Source organism: Hippopotamus amphibius, chromosome 12 (assembly GCF_030028045.1).
Source record: "Hippopotamus amphibius kiboko isolate mHipAmp2 chromosome 12, mHipAmp2.hap2, whole genome shotgun sequence".
In the NCBI taxonomy this organism is placed as follows: Eukaryota; Metazoa; Chordata; class Mammalia; order Artiodactyla; family Hippopotamidae; genus Hippopotamus; species Hippopotamus amphibius.
Window position 1 is genome coordinate 90,665,443 of NC_080197.1, and position 18,831 is coordinate 90,684,273.

Below are 18,831 nucleotides of genomic sequence, written 5' to 3' on the forward strand. Positions count from 1 at the left end.
AGATAGTGTAAGCACTCCAATCACACCCGTTACCTGAGTCAACAGACCCGGATGAGAGATGCAGGCATGGGGGATCCTCCCTGTGCATTTAGGAGAAGCAGCGTTGATGCTGGTAGAGCATCTGCTGCCCAGACAGGATTATCCCTGAAGCCATAAATCCCAAATCCTTTTAAGTCTGAGCCGTGGGGGCTTCATGAGGACAGAGAAGAAGGAGCAGTCACTCTGGCAAAGCAGTAAAGATTAAACCCGATAATGGTGGAGACCTATTGCCCATGAATGCTCTGGGCCTCTCCAACCCTGCTCCCATTTTAAAACTGCTAGGAGGATCTACCAAGCAGCATTAGACAAGGGATCCAGTCCGTGGGGGGACCGACTGGGAGCTAGACCAGATCGATGATGGTGAGCCTGGGGGCAATCTTCTCATCCCCACCCTTCGCCTTCTCCCCTTCCCTTAGCTCTGTCTCCCCCTCCAGACTCCAGCCCAGCCCCCCCGGCTCTCATGATGCTTCATCCTTCTCCCTGAATTTTAGCTCTCGTTGGCGACTCTCAAGGCCAAGCACTTTACAGTCTTGTGTATAATCTTATAACTTCTATAAGTTATAATCTTATAACTCCAGATTCTAGAGTTAGTAACCTTTCCCTCGTGGCCTTCATCAATCCTTGAAATAACTTCGTTTTGGACACCCATTTCCTGTTTCACTCAATCAAACCTACTTTACTTTTAGATATCCTTCTAACACTTTTTCAAACAGAAATGTTTGCCTGCTAGCAATAACCTAGGTTCATTGGTACAGAGTAATGAAATGATCCGTATGTTTTCTATGGCCATTCTTTTTTTTTTTTTTTTTTGGTTTTCATCTTAGTTTGAATGAAGCTGTGGGGATACACAGTCAGTTGTAGAACAGGTTCACTGTGAGATGGCTATGAAGTCAAAGAACAGAATGCAGAGGATGGTTCTGCATCGCTTTTCTTAGTTTCCCATCCTTGGAGAATCAGATGCACACAATTTTAGAAAGAGTCTCACAGTTCAGCAATAGTTGTAACAAACCAAATACAGGGGACACAAAAAGAGAGGAGAAACATATCTGTTTTTTCCCAGGTGTGTGTGGGAAATGTTTGCCTCCCTGAAAATAACCCTTGCCTTTCTGTTGCTCCAGGCTGCCCTTTTCTTGGGTCTGGGGGTGTTGTTTTCCCTGGTCAGCATTCCCTTGGTCATCTACGACTGGGTCTGCTCATCAAGTGGTGATGAAAGCCACTGAGGCCAGCTGGAAAAGGAAACCGTCAAGTTACCATGCATCAGCAACCCCTCATCACGTCCTTTGCAAGTTTACAGAAGCAAACAGAAATTTACAAGATACACAGTGGAATAACACTTTGGTAGCAAAACAGAGACCTGTTTCTATCATGGTTCATGTCCCTCCAAGATGGGAGATCAATTTTCAGTATTGTGGATTTTTTGGTTCCAAATTTCATGTAATCATATTTTCTAGTACTTTTCACAATCGGTTATTTTTCACTCTCCTAACTCTATTTTTGTGGTTTCATCATCTCTTAGAACTTTGAAGATATGCTTATCCATCATATTTATTTATTATACATCCAGATTCTGAGATAATTTTCCTACTGATGTTCAGCTTATAATATCTATACCTTTTTAGAAGAGAAAAGAATCTTGAATTGTATATATTTATTTTGCTTTACAGAAAAAAAATGGTTTCGTAAATAATTTGCCTATTTTGGTTAACATAGCACATAGGGATAATGATATGAGAGTCACAGGGCGCACACCTTTGCTGGATCAGAGGATGCCCAATATTTGAGGCAGCTCTGATCACCTGGCAGCCGAGCTTCAGCAGCCCATGGCCTCGCTGGCACTACATCCCACTCTGTGCAGAGACATTCTCTGGCAAGTGTTCTCAGCTGGGAAAGGGATGGAAATGGTTCTTACCTTGGTAAACGTACTAATCCACACATCTGGGTAATCTAGCAAATGAAGTTTTGTTTCCCCCCAGGCAATTTGTGTCAGAGTTACTCTAACCTGCATCAACTTCTATTGGGCAAGACCCATGATACCTTTGTAACAAATTGAGAAGCAAGAATCCTGCAAACAGGTTGTCCAAAATGCCTAAGGAAATATTCCTCAGATACAGATAGCCTTCAGCCCTACATCCGTAGTATTCGAGGGGGAAAAGCATTTTCTTAAATTACAAACCCAGCAGCTTTTACTCATGTCCACCAGCTTTTTGCACAGAGAATCATGCGTATCTAACTAAGGATGATCTAGGATAAGCAATCCCTGTTTTATATTGGGTATTTTAGGGGGGTCTTTAAAAGACTTGTTTTATATCTATACATTTAGGTTATTACAAATATAAGACTTTTGTACCTTAAATAAGCCTCACTCCTATTTCTTCTCCATTAACCATCCATCCAGTCTCAAAAAAAGGAAAAGAGCCCTCGGAGATGGTCTTTGAGAAGCACATGTGGTGAAATCATGTGTCCCTTTCTTCCCCCAGGTGGGGACTTTGGTATCTGTGCTGTCCCTCTTCTCGTCCCTGGTCAGGGGTGGACTGTTACTGTCAGCCTGATGTGACCCACACGGGAGGACGGAGTTGCCTCCCACTCTTGCCCCAGCCCCTGTCCTAAAGCGAGTGAAGGAAACTACAGAGAGACTGACAGAGAGGAGAGCTTGGGACAGGGTAGCTTGGAAAGGCACGGGGGACAGTAGAGAAACGCAGCGCCGCGCTCCACCTGAGCTGGGGCATCGCCTGTGATTGGATGGTCCATATCGCACAGTGAGACGTGTGTGTGCCCTGAGCTGGTCGCTTGAAACAGGGCTTGTGTTTTATCTACATCCTGGTTGAATTCCACAAACACGTAAGTTCACCGAGCACAGATTTCTTATCCAGAGATAAGGGGCCTCTAACCGCAGACTCTTGGCAGCGATTCCAGGCACTTAGCTCTGGGCTCTGTTCCTCCCCCACTGAGCTCCCCAGAGGCTCCCACACTGACCGGGAGTAACACGGAACTGTCCCCTCCCCTTTACAGGCTAATGTCCCATAGAGAAAGCAGGCACCAGAGCACTTTCTCGTGATTCTCTCGGGGCAAAAGGAAAAGTTATTTCCTGCAGTTCATAGTAGGATCATCGTGCTTTTAACATAGTGCCCCAGAATTACACCCACATTAGGTGAGTTCAGGTGTTTCGATATGAGTAGCTACCTATATATGCGTTCCTAACCTAGTAGAATCCACAGCTATCTCTGTCCTTCTCAGCAATGTCGTCCAAGGTAGATGAGCAGGAGAGAAACTCAACAAAACAAGTTGGCTGGCTCTTTGAGCTGCCCAGGGCACCAAATAAAGAAATAGCCAGATAGTGGATGACCCTCCATGAAAAAAAAAAAACAAATTTAGTTTGCAAGCTATGTGATGCTACTTTCTATTTTCTGCACTAATTTATAACAATTCATTTTATGCCCACAGAGTCCATTTAGAAGATTATCATTAGCTCTTGGGGTGTGTGGTGATATTTTTGGATCTCTGGATTTCATGTGTCAGGACAAGAAATTCTTCTTATTATTTAAAATTTACTTATTTAGAGAAAGCACATTGTTGTGGGTGTCTGTGATACTACAGGTTTTTAAAATCTTCTGTGTCTGTTTCTCTAAGTTTATTGTTGACTGAATATGAGGCCCTACTGTAATTTGTCAGATATCACTGATGAATTACATCGTGTGTGGGATTAGCTGTAAAGTGTACTGCTCTTCTTCTTGTTCAGAATAGTGAACCGGTAGCCAAAAATACATGTACCACAGGTGTTAGGTAGAATTCAAATAACACAGTCAAGTGCTGTAGAATTTTTTCTGCTAAATGAGTAGACTAACGAATATTATACCTTAGGAAGCGGCACGTCTTCCTTTGGGAACTAGGATTTCAGCCCTAGTGAACAGTGCCAACCTCGTACTTTGCATTAGGAACTGGTCTCTAGTTATAATAACACAGCACACTGTAAATCCCTAAGTTCCTTCATGGTACTTATTGGAAGTGGGGGTAGCAAAGTATGTACAGGAAAGAAATCCAGTCTTGTTAAGCTCGGGCAGTGCCCCATTTATAAGCAGGTCATGTTGCAAAACTCTGTCAGTTGCTTGTTTGCAACCTGGAATGTATTTTCCTTTAGAAACCAGGTTGTACATGGTGGGTAGGCCCCCCAGACCAGCTTGAAAAAATGACCTAAACCCATAATTTAGCTGAAATAGGATAATAGAACAAGATTGCTAAAGAACCTAAGCTCTAACTGTAATATTGTTTCTAGGGGGTGTTCGTTCAGAGTTGCCAAGAATCCCTCACTCGTTGTTAGTGGAATCTGAAGTGCCCACCCCAGTCACGCACCACCAGTTAGAGGTGCCCAAAGTGACCTGAAGCTGGGTCTCCAGCAAGTCCAGGGCCACCAGAGACCTTGCGGTAGGAGGAGGGCCAAGGAGGAAGAGGGGTCCCCTTGTGGGCCGTAAACTGCCAGGGACGTTCTCCGCTGCTAATGCTTCTTTCCTCTGGAGTCTCAGGCCTGGCCTGCCTGCTTCTGTCTGTAGGACCTTTTGCTCCTGGAGTTCATCTCCTTCTCTCCCACTACCAACAAGGATGTTGCTGCATAGCTCGTCCTACATGCCAGTCATGGAAGCCAGCACACAGCACTTTTAATGGGTTTAGTGCTCTGCTCAACCATGGTTTAACTGCCCAGTAATCAAATGGAGGTAAAAAAGCTCCCTACCCACTTTTCCTTTTTCACAGTTGCAGACCCTGCTGAGAAAGGCGTATGTGAGTGATGGCCATGGGGCTTGGGGTGGACAGAGGGCTGTGGTAAGGTGTCACAGTATTTCAGAGGACACCTCAGACAGTCACCCCAGAATTGGCTTCTTTCTGGAGCTGGATTCAAGCCTCCAAGCCGGTGGTCCTCAAAGTGGGAATCGCTGGACCAGAAGCATCAGTATCACCTGGGAACTTATTGGAATGCACATTCTCAGGCCCCACCCCAGACCAAGTGAAACAGAAACTTGGGGTGAAGGCCCAGCAAACCGTGTTTTAACAAGCCCTCCCGGTGATCTCGGTGCAGGTCAAGCTTGAGAACCACTCTGAGCCAACATGTCTCTCCTTTTTCTTTTCATTAGTCCTGCCCATAATTCTCAGAGGGTGTTTCCTAGGACATGAAGAGAGAATCAGGACTTAGGGAGGGGAGGAAGGGGCCTCGTCTCAGCCCCCTTCCCACTGGAAAGGCTGGTTCGAGTGCATCCTTGTAAACAGGACTCAGGCGGGCTGAGACACCATAAGATTACAGTTATGGCAGCTGTGAAGAAATAAAAGTGAGGTCTTTTTGGTTTGGGTTTTTTTGTTGTTGTTGTTGTTGTTTTTCTTTTTTGAAAGGAATTAAAAGATACACTCTCTGTAAATGCAACCTCAGAGGAAATACTGACTTCATGTCAGGAGTAAGTTCTCCAGAATGTTTGGGTTCATTGTGTGGTGATCAATCCTGTCCTCCCTTTAAAATGAATTCTCTGCTGAAAGTGCTGCACTGCATAAGGAGCTACAAACTGCTCCGAAAAGGTCAGTGCTCAGCTAGGTTTCAGTGGATCAGAGTGCTGGTCGGCACGTTTCCGTGGGGTGGGGGTGGGGCAGAGGTCGGTGAAATGATCTGACATTTAATTTTATGCCTTAGTGCAAAAGCCATCAGTTTAAGTGGCTTGAGACTTAAAAAGGGTGTAAACTTTAAGATGTAATTCCTCCATCCCAGTTCACAGTAAACTTCTAGCCACTTTCAAAATAAAGACAATGGAGACTGTATCATTTAACGATGTTAGTGTTTCCTTAGGGATGGGAGAGCTGAGAATCTTTTAGCAACAGAACACACTTCCTCTAAAATGCACACAGTGAATTATTTATAACGATCTAAGGCTTTCAGGTACAAATTGAGGGTGGGGTGGCTGACAACGGAAAAGTATCACTAAATCTTAAAGGGAATGTTCCTGAAAAACGTGTAATATTCACAAGGCTCAGACCATCTGATTCTTTAGGGTTTTCTCGGAGGAAGGACTGTGCAACTGGGCCCATGGGCAGACAGGCTTGAGTTTGTGTTTTTAAAAGGAATAATCTATGCAGTTGAGGCTTATTGTAGGAAATAACTTCATTTGGATGTAAATATATTGTAAATAAATAGGAGGCTGTATATTTTTGCAGTTGTTGATCCACATTGAAATAGAAGTCGCTAGTATCTGCATATCAAGAATAAATGTTTGCATAGATATTAGTGGTTTTGTTTGGGAATTAGAAACATTTACATTCTCTCCCAGGTAACATAGTTCTCTCAATGTAAACTTGGAGGCTACAAATCTTACTTAATTGTTTAGAGAGAGAAATGTCTGAGACATAGTTTCGTTGATTTCTTATACTGGTGTTAAGATCAACTATTTCAAAGCTCATCCTCTGAGCTACAAATAAGGGACATTTTAGACCCCAAATTATTTCCGTATAGAAATAGATATACCCCAAATAACGAGTAGTTTCTTCAGAATGCTGTTTCACTGTTCACACTGTTAACCACTACACAGTATTTATGAAAACAGAAGTTGGGGAGGAGAATGGTTTGTTTCTTTCCAAAACTGAATTGCTGCATTTCCCAAATTTTGGGGATCTTTGAAAGGGGGGAAAGACCTGAATGTTAACTATGAGCACAAATTTGAAAGAAAGGGGAAAAAAAGGAACCATTGTTTTATCAAGCTTTTGGAAGTCTTGCATGTTTGCCTTTTCTTTTCAGTGTCAGCGCCAGCATAGACTGTCTTAAGTAATTTTTTCCCAAAACACTTGAATCTTGATGGTTGGTACATAATCTGCTCGCTAGAGTTCAGTGTATCTAGACTTCATCTAAGTCCAGTATGTGTAACACACCACTATTTTATTAATGTAAAAACTTTGTAAATGAATTTCAGATGGATGATTTGAGTCACAAGTCACAAAACTTTGCCATTCATGGTTGATCAAACATATAGTCCCGTCCCTGCGCTCCCCCCCGCCAGGATGTGATGTAAATAAAGACATGTAAGAAGTTCTGTTCTATAACTGCTCTGTTAACATAGTTTTTAAACATTAAAAATGTGGAATAAAAGTATTTATGAATTTTTGTGTTCATTTTTCTGGGGTGCGGTACTAAAAAGAGAGGTATTTAGGTACTTACACACTATTTGGGACTGTTGAAGACAGATTTGACACATTTGTCAGTGTTCTGGGACACCAAGAGTTCATGGAAGATTATATGCAAGTGCCCAAACTTTAAAAAATACTTCCGACAGAAATCTGTCTGATCTGAGCGTATTACAGTTTTTCCTCCTTCACAATCAGAGTAGGCTGAACATAATATTTTCTTCTTAAACTCAGATGCATCTTTATGAATATCCATTTCTGTGCCATCTTATAAGAGGGACTCTAGTCTTCCTCTCCCCACATTGGAACCACCCATAATATAGGAAATCCTATCAACACTTCCATTTCTTCAGGAACCACTGAGGGGAACGCTCCTGCAGCCTCATTTTTGCCTGGTCCATCACTGGCTCCTCCCCATGATCTTAGGAAAGTTTTGTCAGACCAAGATGGCAAGATGGCCATAGTCTGATGTCCAGATTCCTCTGTGGACAGGGTTAGTGCATGAACCACCTGGGCCTTCATGATGTGATTGGGCGTGAGGCTGCCCTTGACCCTCCCTGGGCTGCCCAGGAGACAGTCCATTCTGCCCATGTGGGGAATTCAGCACCTTGGTGCCCATGTGGATCTCCAGGTGGAAATTTGGGGCGCAGGAGTCGACGCTGTGGACTCCAACCTAACTTCATGAGCAGTGAGGCTGATACGTTTATCCTTACGTGCCTCCTGTTTCTGTTTCTTAATTAATCAAAACCCAGGGACAAAGGGTGCGAGTCATCACTTTCCAACCTAAGCCGTTGTAAAAGTGCACACATCCCAAAGGCTTGAGAATATGAGCAGGTTCTGTGATCAATCAAAAGGTCTGGTCCTGCTGGGATTTTGATGGTTCTGACTTCCTCCGCTACAGTTCCACGAGTCTGCTAATACTGTCCTATTCTGCCCTACTTTACGCATAATTGTCTGGGTGTGGGTTATCCCCCACGCCCCGCCTCCAAAATGGAATAAACTGTGGACTTACTGATTACTTTGCAACTCAGAAAACCTGCGTGCTTACCTTCTGGATTTATACTGAGGATCTGTCTGGTTAGCACAGTCTGGAAGGGGTTGATGAGGCCTGAATAACTGAGCCAAGTTTTTGTATACCAGTGTTTTATCTTTCATTAGTTTAAATTTTAAGACCAATCCAAATTGACAGGACCGTCTGTTCTTTGGTAGGGTTAGTGCAACATCATAACTTGCCGCATTATCAAAATGTATTACAAAGCGATAGCACTGAAAACATTTTTATGCTGAAATAAATAGATCATAACAGAGAACACAAGTAACATCAGAAAAGTGGGTTCAAATTAATGGGGAAAATGAGGGTTACTCAATAAACGGTGAAAAAATGACTAGTTTTTTGAAGAGAGACTATATCCTTATATTGCCCCTTATATTTAAAAAAAAAGCTCATATATATTAAAGACTAAAACACACAGGTAAATATGTCTACTTTTTTACAAACATAGACATATGACTCATATAAAGTGGTCATGTGTCAGAATGTTTATCTAGCTTATGATTAATAAAGGAACAAATAAGATGTTTTAAAATGTTTCAAAGGCGACTTCAAAGAACAGACACATATATGGGCAATTAGGGATTCTGAAATGAATTTGGTAATAGATGCAAAACTGGCCTTCTCCACGGGGATAAATCAATTACATCTCCATCAGACAGAATTCATTTGCTTCTCTGGGTAATAATCATTTCTGTCTCTATCAGTTTTCTACAATTTACAGGGTTATCAAATAGCTCAAAGGCAAAAAAAAAAAAAGAAAAGCAAGCAAGCAATATTCATTTAGAATCAGATAACTCAGAAGGGACATCTAATATTACATAGTAAACCAGTAATATGTTTTTTGCTCCTTTCAAATTTTCAAATTCTTTCCAGTTTTCCTAATAACATTCCCTTTGGGACCATAAAAATCTCAACAATTATTCTTGGCCATTAACAAGAGGCTGGCCTCATTAGGTTTGGCCCGATAATTTGCATAGGTGCAGCAAGTGTTGATTAACCAGTTAGGCTTTCTTGGGTTTGCTTTGCAAACCCAGAGCCATGCAGTATTGTACAGCTATTGGAACACAGAATTGCCCTTTTAAAAGTCTCTATTATTTGCCAGCTCAAGCCTAGGAAAGCAAGCCCAAGCAAATCCACCATATCTCACTTGTCTATAAATTGGATGAATTCTTCTCTATTTGAGTTCCCCCCAGATTTGCTAAGGATCCTGGCTTTCCAGGAAGTGCCCCTTCTTTCCATGTCTAAGGATGGTACTAGGCCAGCTTTCCTGGGACGGTTTTGTAGGCGTTGGCTTTATAAGTAAAATCAACCTTTGTTCTTTAGAGGTGTTTGATTAAATGCACATCATTCACAAATATGACATTCCAAGTAACTGATACATAATTTTTCCAATTATATACTGGTAGAAAGGAAACTATGCAAATAACTCTATTGCTGTGAAAAAGTTCCTGTGAAAAGTTCCTTAACTCGGAGCTTTTTAATTTGGGGCAGAGGGAAGTTGAATGGGTTTAACTTCACTTTATAAAAGCAGAGTCTACTGAGTTGTAGATTAAAGATAGCTTAAGAAGAAAGAGAAAGGGCCTCCTTATTTATCCAGCAAATAGAGTATTTAAACAGTCTGAATGCAATCACAGTAAAATTTCCCTCATCATCTCCTTCCATCCCTTGTAATTTTGCTCTACTGGATCTTGGGTTAATGTTCTGCTTTCATAAAGTTGTCTGCTTCTGGACTAAAAAGTCATGTAAATCCACACTCACTCCACACGTACAGCTTGAAAGTTGTCTAAGTAATATCAGTTCAGAAACTTGTACCCAAGAGTCTATTCTTTGAAGTGTTAATAATCTAATGCACTTGACACAGTCTTTCCCATGAGATGCTGGGCCTGTGTGTCTTTGCTAAAGAACCAGATTTTGGCCTGGAGCTTATAGCAGGGCCTCAGGCAAGTTTCAAGAAGCAGAGAACCTATTTGATAATGAGACTGAAAGACTGTGGTTAATTTACTAGGTAACTAATGGTTTCCATTCTAACATAGGTATCCTTCTAGATAATCTTGAAGAGCTGTGTAGTATTCCACTGAAAGGACACCCAGTAATCTTTTTTGCCTATTTCAAAGCCTTTCACACTTTCCCTATTACTATCTGTTTATCTGTATCTCATATATGTAATCTCTTGGAGAGGGGAAAGCCTTTCTTTGTACAAAAATACAGAAGCCACAAAGGAAGCAATTGATCTATAAATATTTTTAAACTCTCTATGACTTAACAGAAGTGCCAAAATGCAAAACACCCAAGAATCCAAATAAGAGACGAAACTAACCTTTGCTGCACATTGGTTGCAGCAGGTATGACCTGACTCTCAAATTTGAGGTCAAAATTATTCAAAGTATTCCCTTGGTCATATTACCAGGATGCCCCATGTCTCTTTCTTGATACCCTCCCCCCCACCCCCGCCAATTGTCCAAGAACCCTTGAGACATTTGACTTCAGAAATACCTGCTTCCAAACTCCAGGCAAAAGAGAACTTGGTGGTGAATTTAATCAGTTCCCAGCAGGCTTCCTTCCTACTGCAGTGCAGCTTCTGTTGCTACCACACGGTGTCACTGTTGAACACTGGCTCTGCGCAGCTTGTTAATCTGTGTCCACTGTTACAATGGTGCCCTCCCAGGTCCACAGCCCCACCAGGGCTGAAGCCATGGAGGAAGGATGACTAATCCACACAGTGCTGTGGCGACTGCCACCTTAGGAACCCAAGTAAGGAAGAGCAGTCTGCCACGAGCTTGGTCCCAGCTCATGCCCTCCAGGCTGTCTGGCTTAGGCAGGGCTCTAATTGTAGTTGCACACTGTATCTGAGCCAATCCTCTCCCTTTCTCACACCCATGAGCATTTAAACCTGATATTGATGCCAGCTCTCCACTCCAATGTCCCTTATGGTGAGTTTCCCTTTGGGGAACATACAGGAGAGGTTCTAAAAGTCGTAAAATTCAAAAGGGAAGGTGTCGGGCAGGAGAATTAATATTATCTTTGTGGTGCCTCTGCACATTTGCCTGACTCCAACAGTCATTGTTTCAATACCCCCAAGGGATGTTTGGCTTTGTACAGTCATATTAAACTACAAAAATGTTTCTGGTACAGTCTTCCCTTGAGGTGATGCCTGTCTGGCTGGCTACTATTTAGAACTTTAGACAGGCCAGTCCATTGACTTTCCTGTTTGAAAGTTACTAAACTGTATTCACAAAGAAGCATCTAGAAGCATCTTAAAGTTCTACCCACCCAGTCCTTGGCTACATAGCATAGAGCTAGTCTCCTAAATTAATCAAAAGCTTTTTCACTAAGAAAAAAATTTAAATCCTAATAGAAAAATTGGCTACAAGAATATAAAATGGAGCTACCAGAAAAAGAAATAAAATAAACACTTGAAACAATGTTCAATCTAATAATCTAATTCATAAGTAAATAAATGTAATTTAGAACATTTGTATACCTTTTAAAATTTTACTTTCAATGCAGATGTAGAGAATGGACTTGAGGACATGGGGGGAGGGGAAGCTGGGACGAAGTGAGAGAGTAGCATTGATATATATACACTACCAAATGTAAAATAGATAGCTAGTGGGCAGCTGCTGCATAACACAGGGAGATCAACTTAATGATTGGTGATGACCTAGAGGGATAGGATAAGGAGGGTGGGAGGGAGGCTCAAGAGGGAGGGCATATGGGGATATATGTATAAATACAGCTGATTCACTTTGTTGTACAGCAGAAACTGGCACAACAGTGTAAAGCAATTATACTCCAATAAAGACCTGGAAAATAAATAAATAAATAAATAAATAAATAAAGGAGGTGGACAATCAAAAAAATTCTACTTTCATATCAGCAAGAAAGATTAGAACAGTTGCTATTATAATTCTGGTAAGGATGTAAGGTTCAGCCATTTTCATATGCAGCTGATGAGAGTGTAAAGTGTTGCGATTTTCTTGGAGAGAAATTTGGCAATATCTATTAATATTATAAATGCTCTTAACTTTTGCCCATCAGTTCCATGTCTGTGGATTTTCCTAACCCACAAGAAGGTTAAAAAAGAAATGAACAACATACTGCCAGATTCTCATCTTGTTTCCTCATCTCAATTCACATCACTGTCTCTCTTTTTTACAGTTTCTTCTATCCTTCATTTCTTCTCTTTTCTTAATAAACTCTTGAACGGTCCTTATGTTAACACTCCCCCTCAAGTAAACCCAGCCCCAACCCTTATTTTCCATATTCTGGCTCCCAGTTAGCCTAGCTCCACATCACAGATAGAAATTACAGATATTTTTGATCTCATGCATCAGAAAATTTTAATTGGTAGATTCTTGTTCAACCACAGCTTGGTTCTTCATAGCTAGTTCCAAAACGGTGATGGGTACGTTTTATATAGTTTATGAATTTATGACAGCTTTAAAAAAATAATTACGCCAGAATCTTTCTTCAGGCCAATTTAATCATAATCTCTGGAGGCATAACCAAGGATATTTTAAAAATTATCCAAAACTTAGAAATAAGACCTCGTCATTATCAATTACTGCAACTCCTCCACAATCTCAATGTCATTCACCCCACTTTTTGACCACCACCTCCTACATTTACCTCCTGTCTTCACTCCTTCTGCTACCTGAGTGACAACTATCTTTCACCCTCACCAGATGCCAATTCCTCTGTATTCTCACTGTCCCTCATGCCCTTCACATCCTCTCTTCCTTCTTTACCCATTTGAGTCCCACAGGCAACCATTATAATGACTCCCTGGCATGTTGGCTTGACTCACTTGCCCTTCTCACTTCAGTGTACTCATCTGGCAAAAGCACAGCTCTGGTGTGGCTGCATATCCTTCTCTGTTTGCTCCTGCAGATCCACTCTCCATCCTTCTTCACTCTGCTCTGTGCACTAGGAGCTGCCCTTTATAGATGCTTCAACATGACTTCCTTACCCTTTAGCTACCGTTTACGTTTAGCCAGTGAGCGGCACTGGCAAGACAGTGGAGAGCAAGAGAAAGAGAGGTAGGGGTTCTAATTCCTTGCTCCCTTCCTGTCAGTCTGCAGCTCAGCCGTGGCTGAGATTCTCTAAGCCCGTAGCTCCAGATCGACAGGCCCTTTTCCTGTAGCCGTACTGCTCACAGGGTTCTGGTGACTTGCCCTTTTAGCCTGGAGATAGTAATGGCTCCCTGTGGTTGCTAACCCTAAGATGCCTCATCATCCTTGTTGGTTCTCTTAACACTATGCATACTTTTGAAGACTGTCCCTCCATGAAATTGTCTTCAATCATCTCCTCTTGCGAGTCACTTCACATTTCTCCCTAGGTTAAATCCTGTTGAAAACCGGCTCTCTGCCTGCACCTGTGTATGTAGCTCAATGTGACTGGAAAAAAACCACAAACTCTTGACAAGTCCGGCATTTACAAAACAAACCACTTGATTTCCCCTTATTCCCTAAACTTGCTCCATCCACAGCCCTCCCTCCCTCAGTTGATGTCAATTTCAATCTCCTAGTAGATCAGACCAAAAAGTTGAAGTTATTCCTTACTTCCCTCATTATTATCTCTTATTTTATCTCCTTCTGTTATACTTCTTATTCAATCTGTTCCAGCTACACCGGCTTCCTGACTGTTCTTTGAACGTGCAAGTCACATCTCTATCATAGGGTCTTTGCTCTTTGTAGCTCTTCCCACAAATATCCTCTGGCTAACTCCCTCCCATCCTTTCAATCCTTGCACAAGTCTCACTTTCTTAATAAGGCTTACCCTCACCACTCTATGTAAAACCGCAACTTACACACAGACACACACACACACACACACACACACACATTCCTTGCTCTACTTTTTCATTTTCTCATAGCAATTACTGCCTTAATAATGTTTATTGTTTGTTGACTGTCTCCCCTGCTGGAATATAAGCTTTGCAAGGTCAGGGATCTTTCTATTGTGTTCACTGATGTATCCCAAATGCTTAGAAAAATACCTGGCACATCGTAGGCACTCCAATATTGAGTAGCACTCAAGTGCTGTTGAATAAATAGAAGGTGATTTAAGTACTAAATTCTACTGGTTTGAGGTAGGAATCTAAATCTGTCCACATCCTGCTAATCTCAAAAAAAATGGGGTCAAGAACTGAGCCAGGTCAGACCTTATAGACAGATTCTACCTCAAAGGACCTGGATAGGGGAGTCTTGTCAAAGCAGAGGTAAGTGTAGGGAAAGGAAATAAAGACCAGCAGCTTCTCTCAATCTTGCAGCAGTGTAAGACTCAACTGATAGTCCTTTGACAGTGCTGGTTGGAGTCTGGCAAGTTCTACACAATCTGGATGTGAAGAAAGTAAGAAAGGTCAAAGGTTTATTCCTGGGTATGACTAAAGAAAGCCTTTAGTAACGATGAAATAAGCACCTCAGAATTTTCCTGAATGTGGTTTTTATAATCCAGAAGAAATGAAACCATGTGCAAGCTCCAGCCCCAAAATGCATTCCAAAGTTTCTCTGTTCAGGCTTGTCTGCCCAACCTCTTTGAAGTTTCACTACCTTAAGAAATGCTATATTAGAATCTGCCAACATTTATCCCTTCTTGTATGGCTTCATTGTCTTTCAAAGTATGACCTCTGAACTACCTGAATGAGAATAGTTGGATGTCTCTTAAAAATGTAAATTTCTAAGTCCTCTCAAGCTCTATTAAGCCATGTGGTAGGGTCAGGAATCTGCATACTCACTAAGTTCCCTAGAGAATTCTGATGCATAGTAAAGTTTGAAAACCACTACCATAGGTGAAAGGACTTACTTTGCCCTAGTTTCATTTGTCTATACAATTTCATCTTTTATTCTGTGTCTCATCCTTTAAATTTCACTCTTTAAAAACATAAAAAAAAGGGGACTTCTCTGGTGGCACAATGGTTAAGAATCCACCTGCCAATGCAGGGGACACAGGTTTGAGCCCTGGCCCTAGAAGATCCCACATGCAGTGGAGCAACTAAGCCTGTGCACCACAACTACTGAGCCTGTGCTCTAGAGCCTGTGAGCCGCAACCACTGAGCCTACGCACTGCAACTCCTGAAGCCTACCTGCCTAGAGCCCATGCTCCGCAGCAAGGGAAGCCACCTCACTGAGAAGCCCACGCACCACAATGAAGAGTAGCCCCCACTCGCTATAACTAGAATAAGACCACAGGCAGCAACAAAGACCCAATGCAGCCAAAATAAATAAATGAACAAAAATATAAAAAGAAGACTATTTCTGAAAATAATCCATATTCAGGACTGATTAAGAAGTCATAGACGAAATTTACTTGGTTCAACAATTTCTGTGACCCATTTTATTCTACTTCACTTACTTTTACATGTGGGATAAGAATCGCCAATCCATATCCTAACCAGGCATACAAATTGCTCTTTTCTCCTGGTTAAGCCTTTGCTGAACTTTTAAGCTGTCTGCTTCCAACTCCAGACCAATAATTCCTTCAAATTTAAGGATTGCCTCTGAGAAAATGGATAGTTTCACAGCAATATAGGAGTAAAATAGAGCTTAAAGCTAAAATATGACTCTAAATATCAATTAACTCAAGACAAAATCATGTTAGGCAGACTATCATCTACAACATCATCCATTATTTAATGGAACAATGCATTCATCAACTGCAGTCCTTGGCTCTGCTTCCCTCTGTCGACCAACAAACACAGAAGGCTACAAATAAGAAAAGAGTTTATTTGGGGTCTTAAGAATTGCAGTTTGGGAGATACAGATCTGGATAAAACCTAAAGAGTATTTTAAGGAAGAGTAAGAATGAGGGGCTTATAAAGGCAAGAGCCATGAAGCTGTACTCTGACACAAGAAAGGAGATATTTCTCCTTAAGGAATAGGCTGTCATGAGTTATTTAGGGTAAGAGTCTGATAAGTATCTTGAGTCTCCGGAACATTGTTTTGGATGCCTATGTTAAGACAGTAAGCGTTCAAAAGATCAGGCTCCATCCAGGCTAAGATGTGCGTAAGTCATACGTCCTCAGTGGCCTCACAGCTGCATTTTAGAGGGCTCTTTTAGCAATACTGACTCCATTTTTATTTTCCTTTCACATTTCCCCCTTTTGATTAAGATCTTTCCTTAGAAAGCATTGATGATTAACCCTCTGGTTATTTGGCATCGGCATCTACTTCCCAGCACTGAGAAGTCTCATTCCCAGAGAGTCATATCCCATGGAGGAGAAAAAGAGATGGTTGTGTGAGAGGTATGCTGTTACAGAGTTTATGGCCACATTGGAACAACAAGGAGCTTTCTAAGAAGTGAGTCTTAGACAGGATTCAAAATAGGAGAAATTCATGGATCTTCATTAGAAGGAATCTTATAGGAGTGGTTAATCATCTCCAGACTTGAGCCATCATTATTCCTGTGGAGCGCATTGTATACACAGCAAGAGATAAAAAGTATCAACATTTTAAAAACAACAAAGAGACAACAAGTTAGAATTATAATCAGTATAATTAGTTGCAATCCAGATCTTAATAAAGGCACCAAGTCCAGAGGGAAGCTAACTGAAAAGGATCTCCAAATGTCAGGTTCAAAGCATGTTTTGCAATTTGAAATGCCTCTGATGATGTCATTAGGTGTTTAAGTAAATTTTCTGAATGTTTCATACAGCAACAGTCATGAGGATTGTCTATAAAAGAGCAGTTACAGTGATTTCTCTGAGGTTTATATCAAGCTGTCCAATTTTAGTTTGCATGGCTTCAGAAAAAGGGCAATTTTAGTTCTCAATGATTCTAAGGAGAAAAACTGGAAACATTAGTTTAAGGAGCCATAGCCACATACTGGAGGAAACTAGAAGAATTTAGAACCTAGTACATTTTACGGGTAAATACCAAAACCTCAAACACAATTAACATCACTAAAATCTACTATCCACAAAAGTATATTACTGAAACATAATTTTTCTCTCAAAAATAACCCTAATTTCTACCAAATGTAGCCAAATTAAGACTAATTTGTTTATAAAATAATTTTGTTTTCAATAAACTTGGCCTGATTATTTACATAAGTGTAATGAGAACAGTGATTGATCATATAGGCTCTTTTAAATCTGCTTGGATGGAACTTTTATTAAAGTATCTTAGCTTGAAATTTTAATAGTCTCTTAACACCAGGAAAACCAATCCAAGTACTTTCCATCAGACTTTGTCTGCAATACCTATAGATTTGGGTGAATTACTCACTTTTTGAGGTACCCAAAATATCTTGAGGTTCCTGCACCTGCCAGGAAGTGACCTTCTTTATTCACCTGGTTAGGACGCCAGGAATGTTGCAAGCAAGGTACCAGGCTGCTTTTCCAAGGGGCTTCATTGGCTCCATGAAGTCAGTCTTAGTTCCTTCAAGCTGCATGATCATATCTGAGTTTATGTATACTCTTAAAGTCAAAGCTTTCATAACATAGGCAATGTTTCTAATCATGTCCTGTTATAAGGAGAATGGATTCTTATTGAACTTATGCAAATAACTATGTTGCCATGAAAATAAGAATACTTACTAAGAGTTTCTGAATTCTGGAGGGATCAGGTAGGGAGAAAGAGATAAATGTTTCATCTTCATTTACAAAGGTATACTTTACCAAATTGCTGCAAATCATAGATAGTTTGAGAGAAAATGTTTCCTTAAATCTGGAAAAGCAAAACATAAAAGAACCAGCAATGTTTAAAACAAAAGGTCATTATAATTAATTCCTGACATTGACCTTTTGTTAGCAGTTTTATGAAGCCATCATTTTCTCCATTAGGCATCTGTAATTTTTTACCCAATTCAGTGGTATGATCTGAAAGTTATCAGAAACCTTTATTTGTCAACAAGTCCTTTCTATGAATTTTCTCGAAGAAGAACCATTTTTGCAAAAGCATCAGAGTAAGACAATAACTGCCTATAAATGCTTAAAATGGCAGTGTTAAAGATCTGGGTACAATGCAATTGACAATAAAACTTGATTATTTCTGTGGCATACAATATTTAAAAATAATAACTAGAATTATGACTGACAATGCTATACCAGGACATATAAGATTTTCAGGAATTTCACATATACTTTAAACACTTTTAACATATACCTTTACAGATGCAACACAAAGAAGGCTTAGTATTGGGACTTCCCTGGTGGTGCAGTTGTTAAGAATCCACCTGCCAACTCAGGGAACCTGGGTTCGAGCCCTGGTCTGGGAAGATCCCACATGCTGTGCAGGAAATAAGTCCTTGTGCCGCAACTACTGAGCCTGCACTCTAGAGCCCATGAGCCACAACTACTGAGCCCATGTGCCACAACTACTGAAGCCCATGTGTCTAGAGCCCGTGCTCTGCAACAAGAGAAACCACCACAATGAGAAGCCCGCACACCACAACAAAGAGTAGCCCCTGCTTATCACAACTAGAGAAAGCCTGTGCACAGCAGTGAAGACCCAATGCAGCCAATAAATAAATAAATAAATAAATTAATTAATTATTTTAAAAAAGAAGGCTTAGTATTACTTCTTTTTTGACAATGCTTCCCAGGTAATTTAACATATCAAATAAGCCTGAGTAGTTTAAATTCTCTCTTTTCATAA

The 18,831-nt window shown here is 40.9% G+C and overlaps 1 protein-coding gene across 1 annotated transcript in view; it reads left to right on the plus strand.

Moving 5' to 3' along the window:
* SLC38A1 (solute carrier family 38 member 1) overlaps positions 1-1,403 on the plus strand; it is a 60,366-nt gene extending 58,963 nt beyond the window's left edge. Inside the window, exon 17 of the mRNA XM_057701578.1 lies at positions 1,158-1,403. Coding sequence (XP_057557561.1) covers positions 1,158-1,259 — 102 coding nt within the window. The 3' untranslated portion in view covers positions 1,260-1,403. The remainder of the gene's footprint in view (positions 1-1,157) is intronic.
* Positions 1,404-18,831: the final 17,428 nt, after the last annotated feature.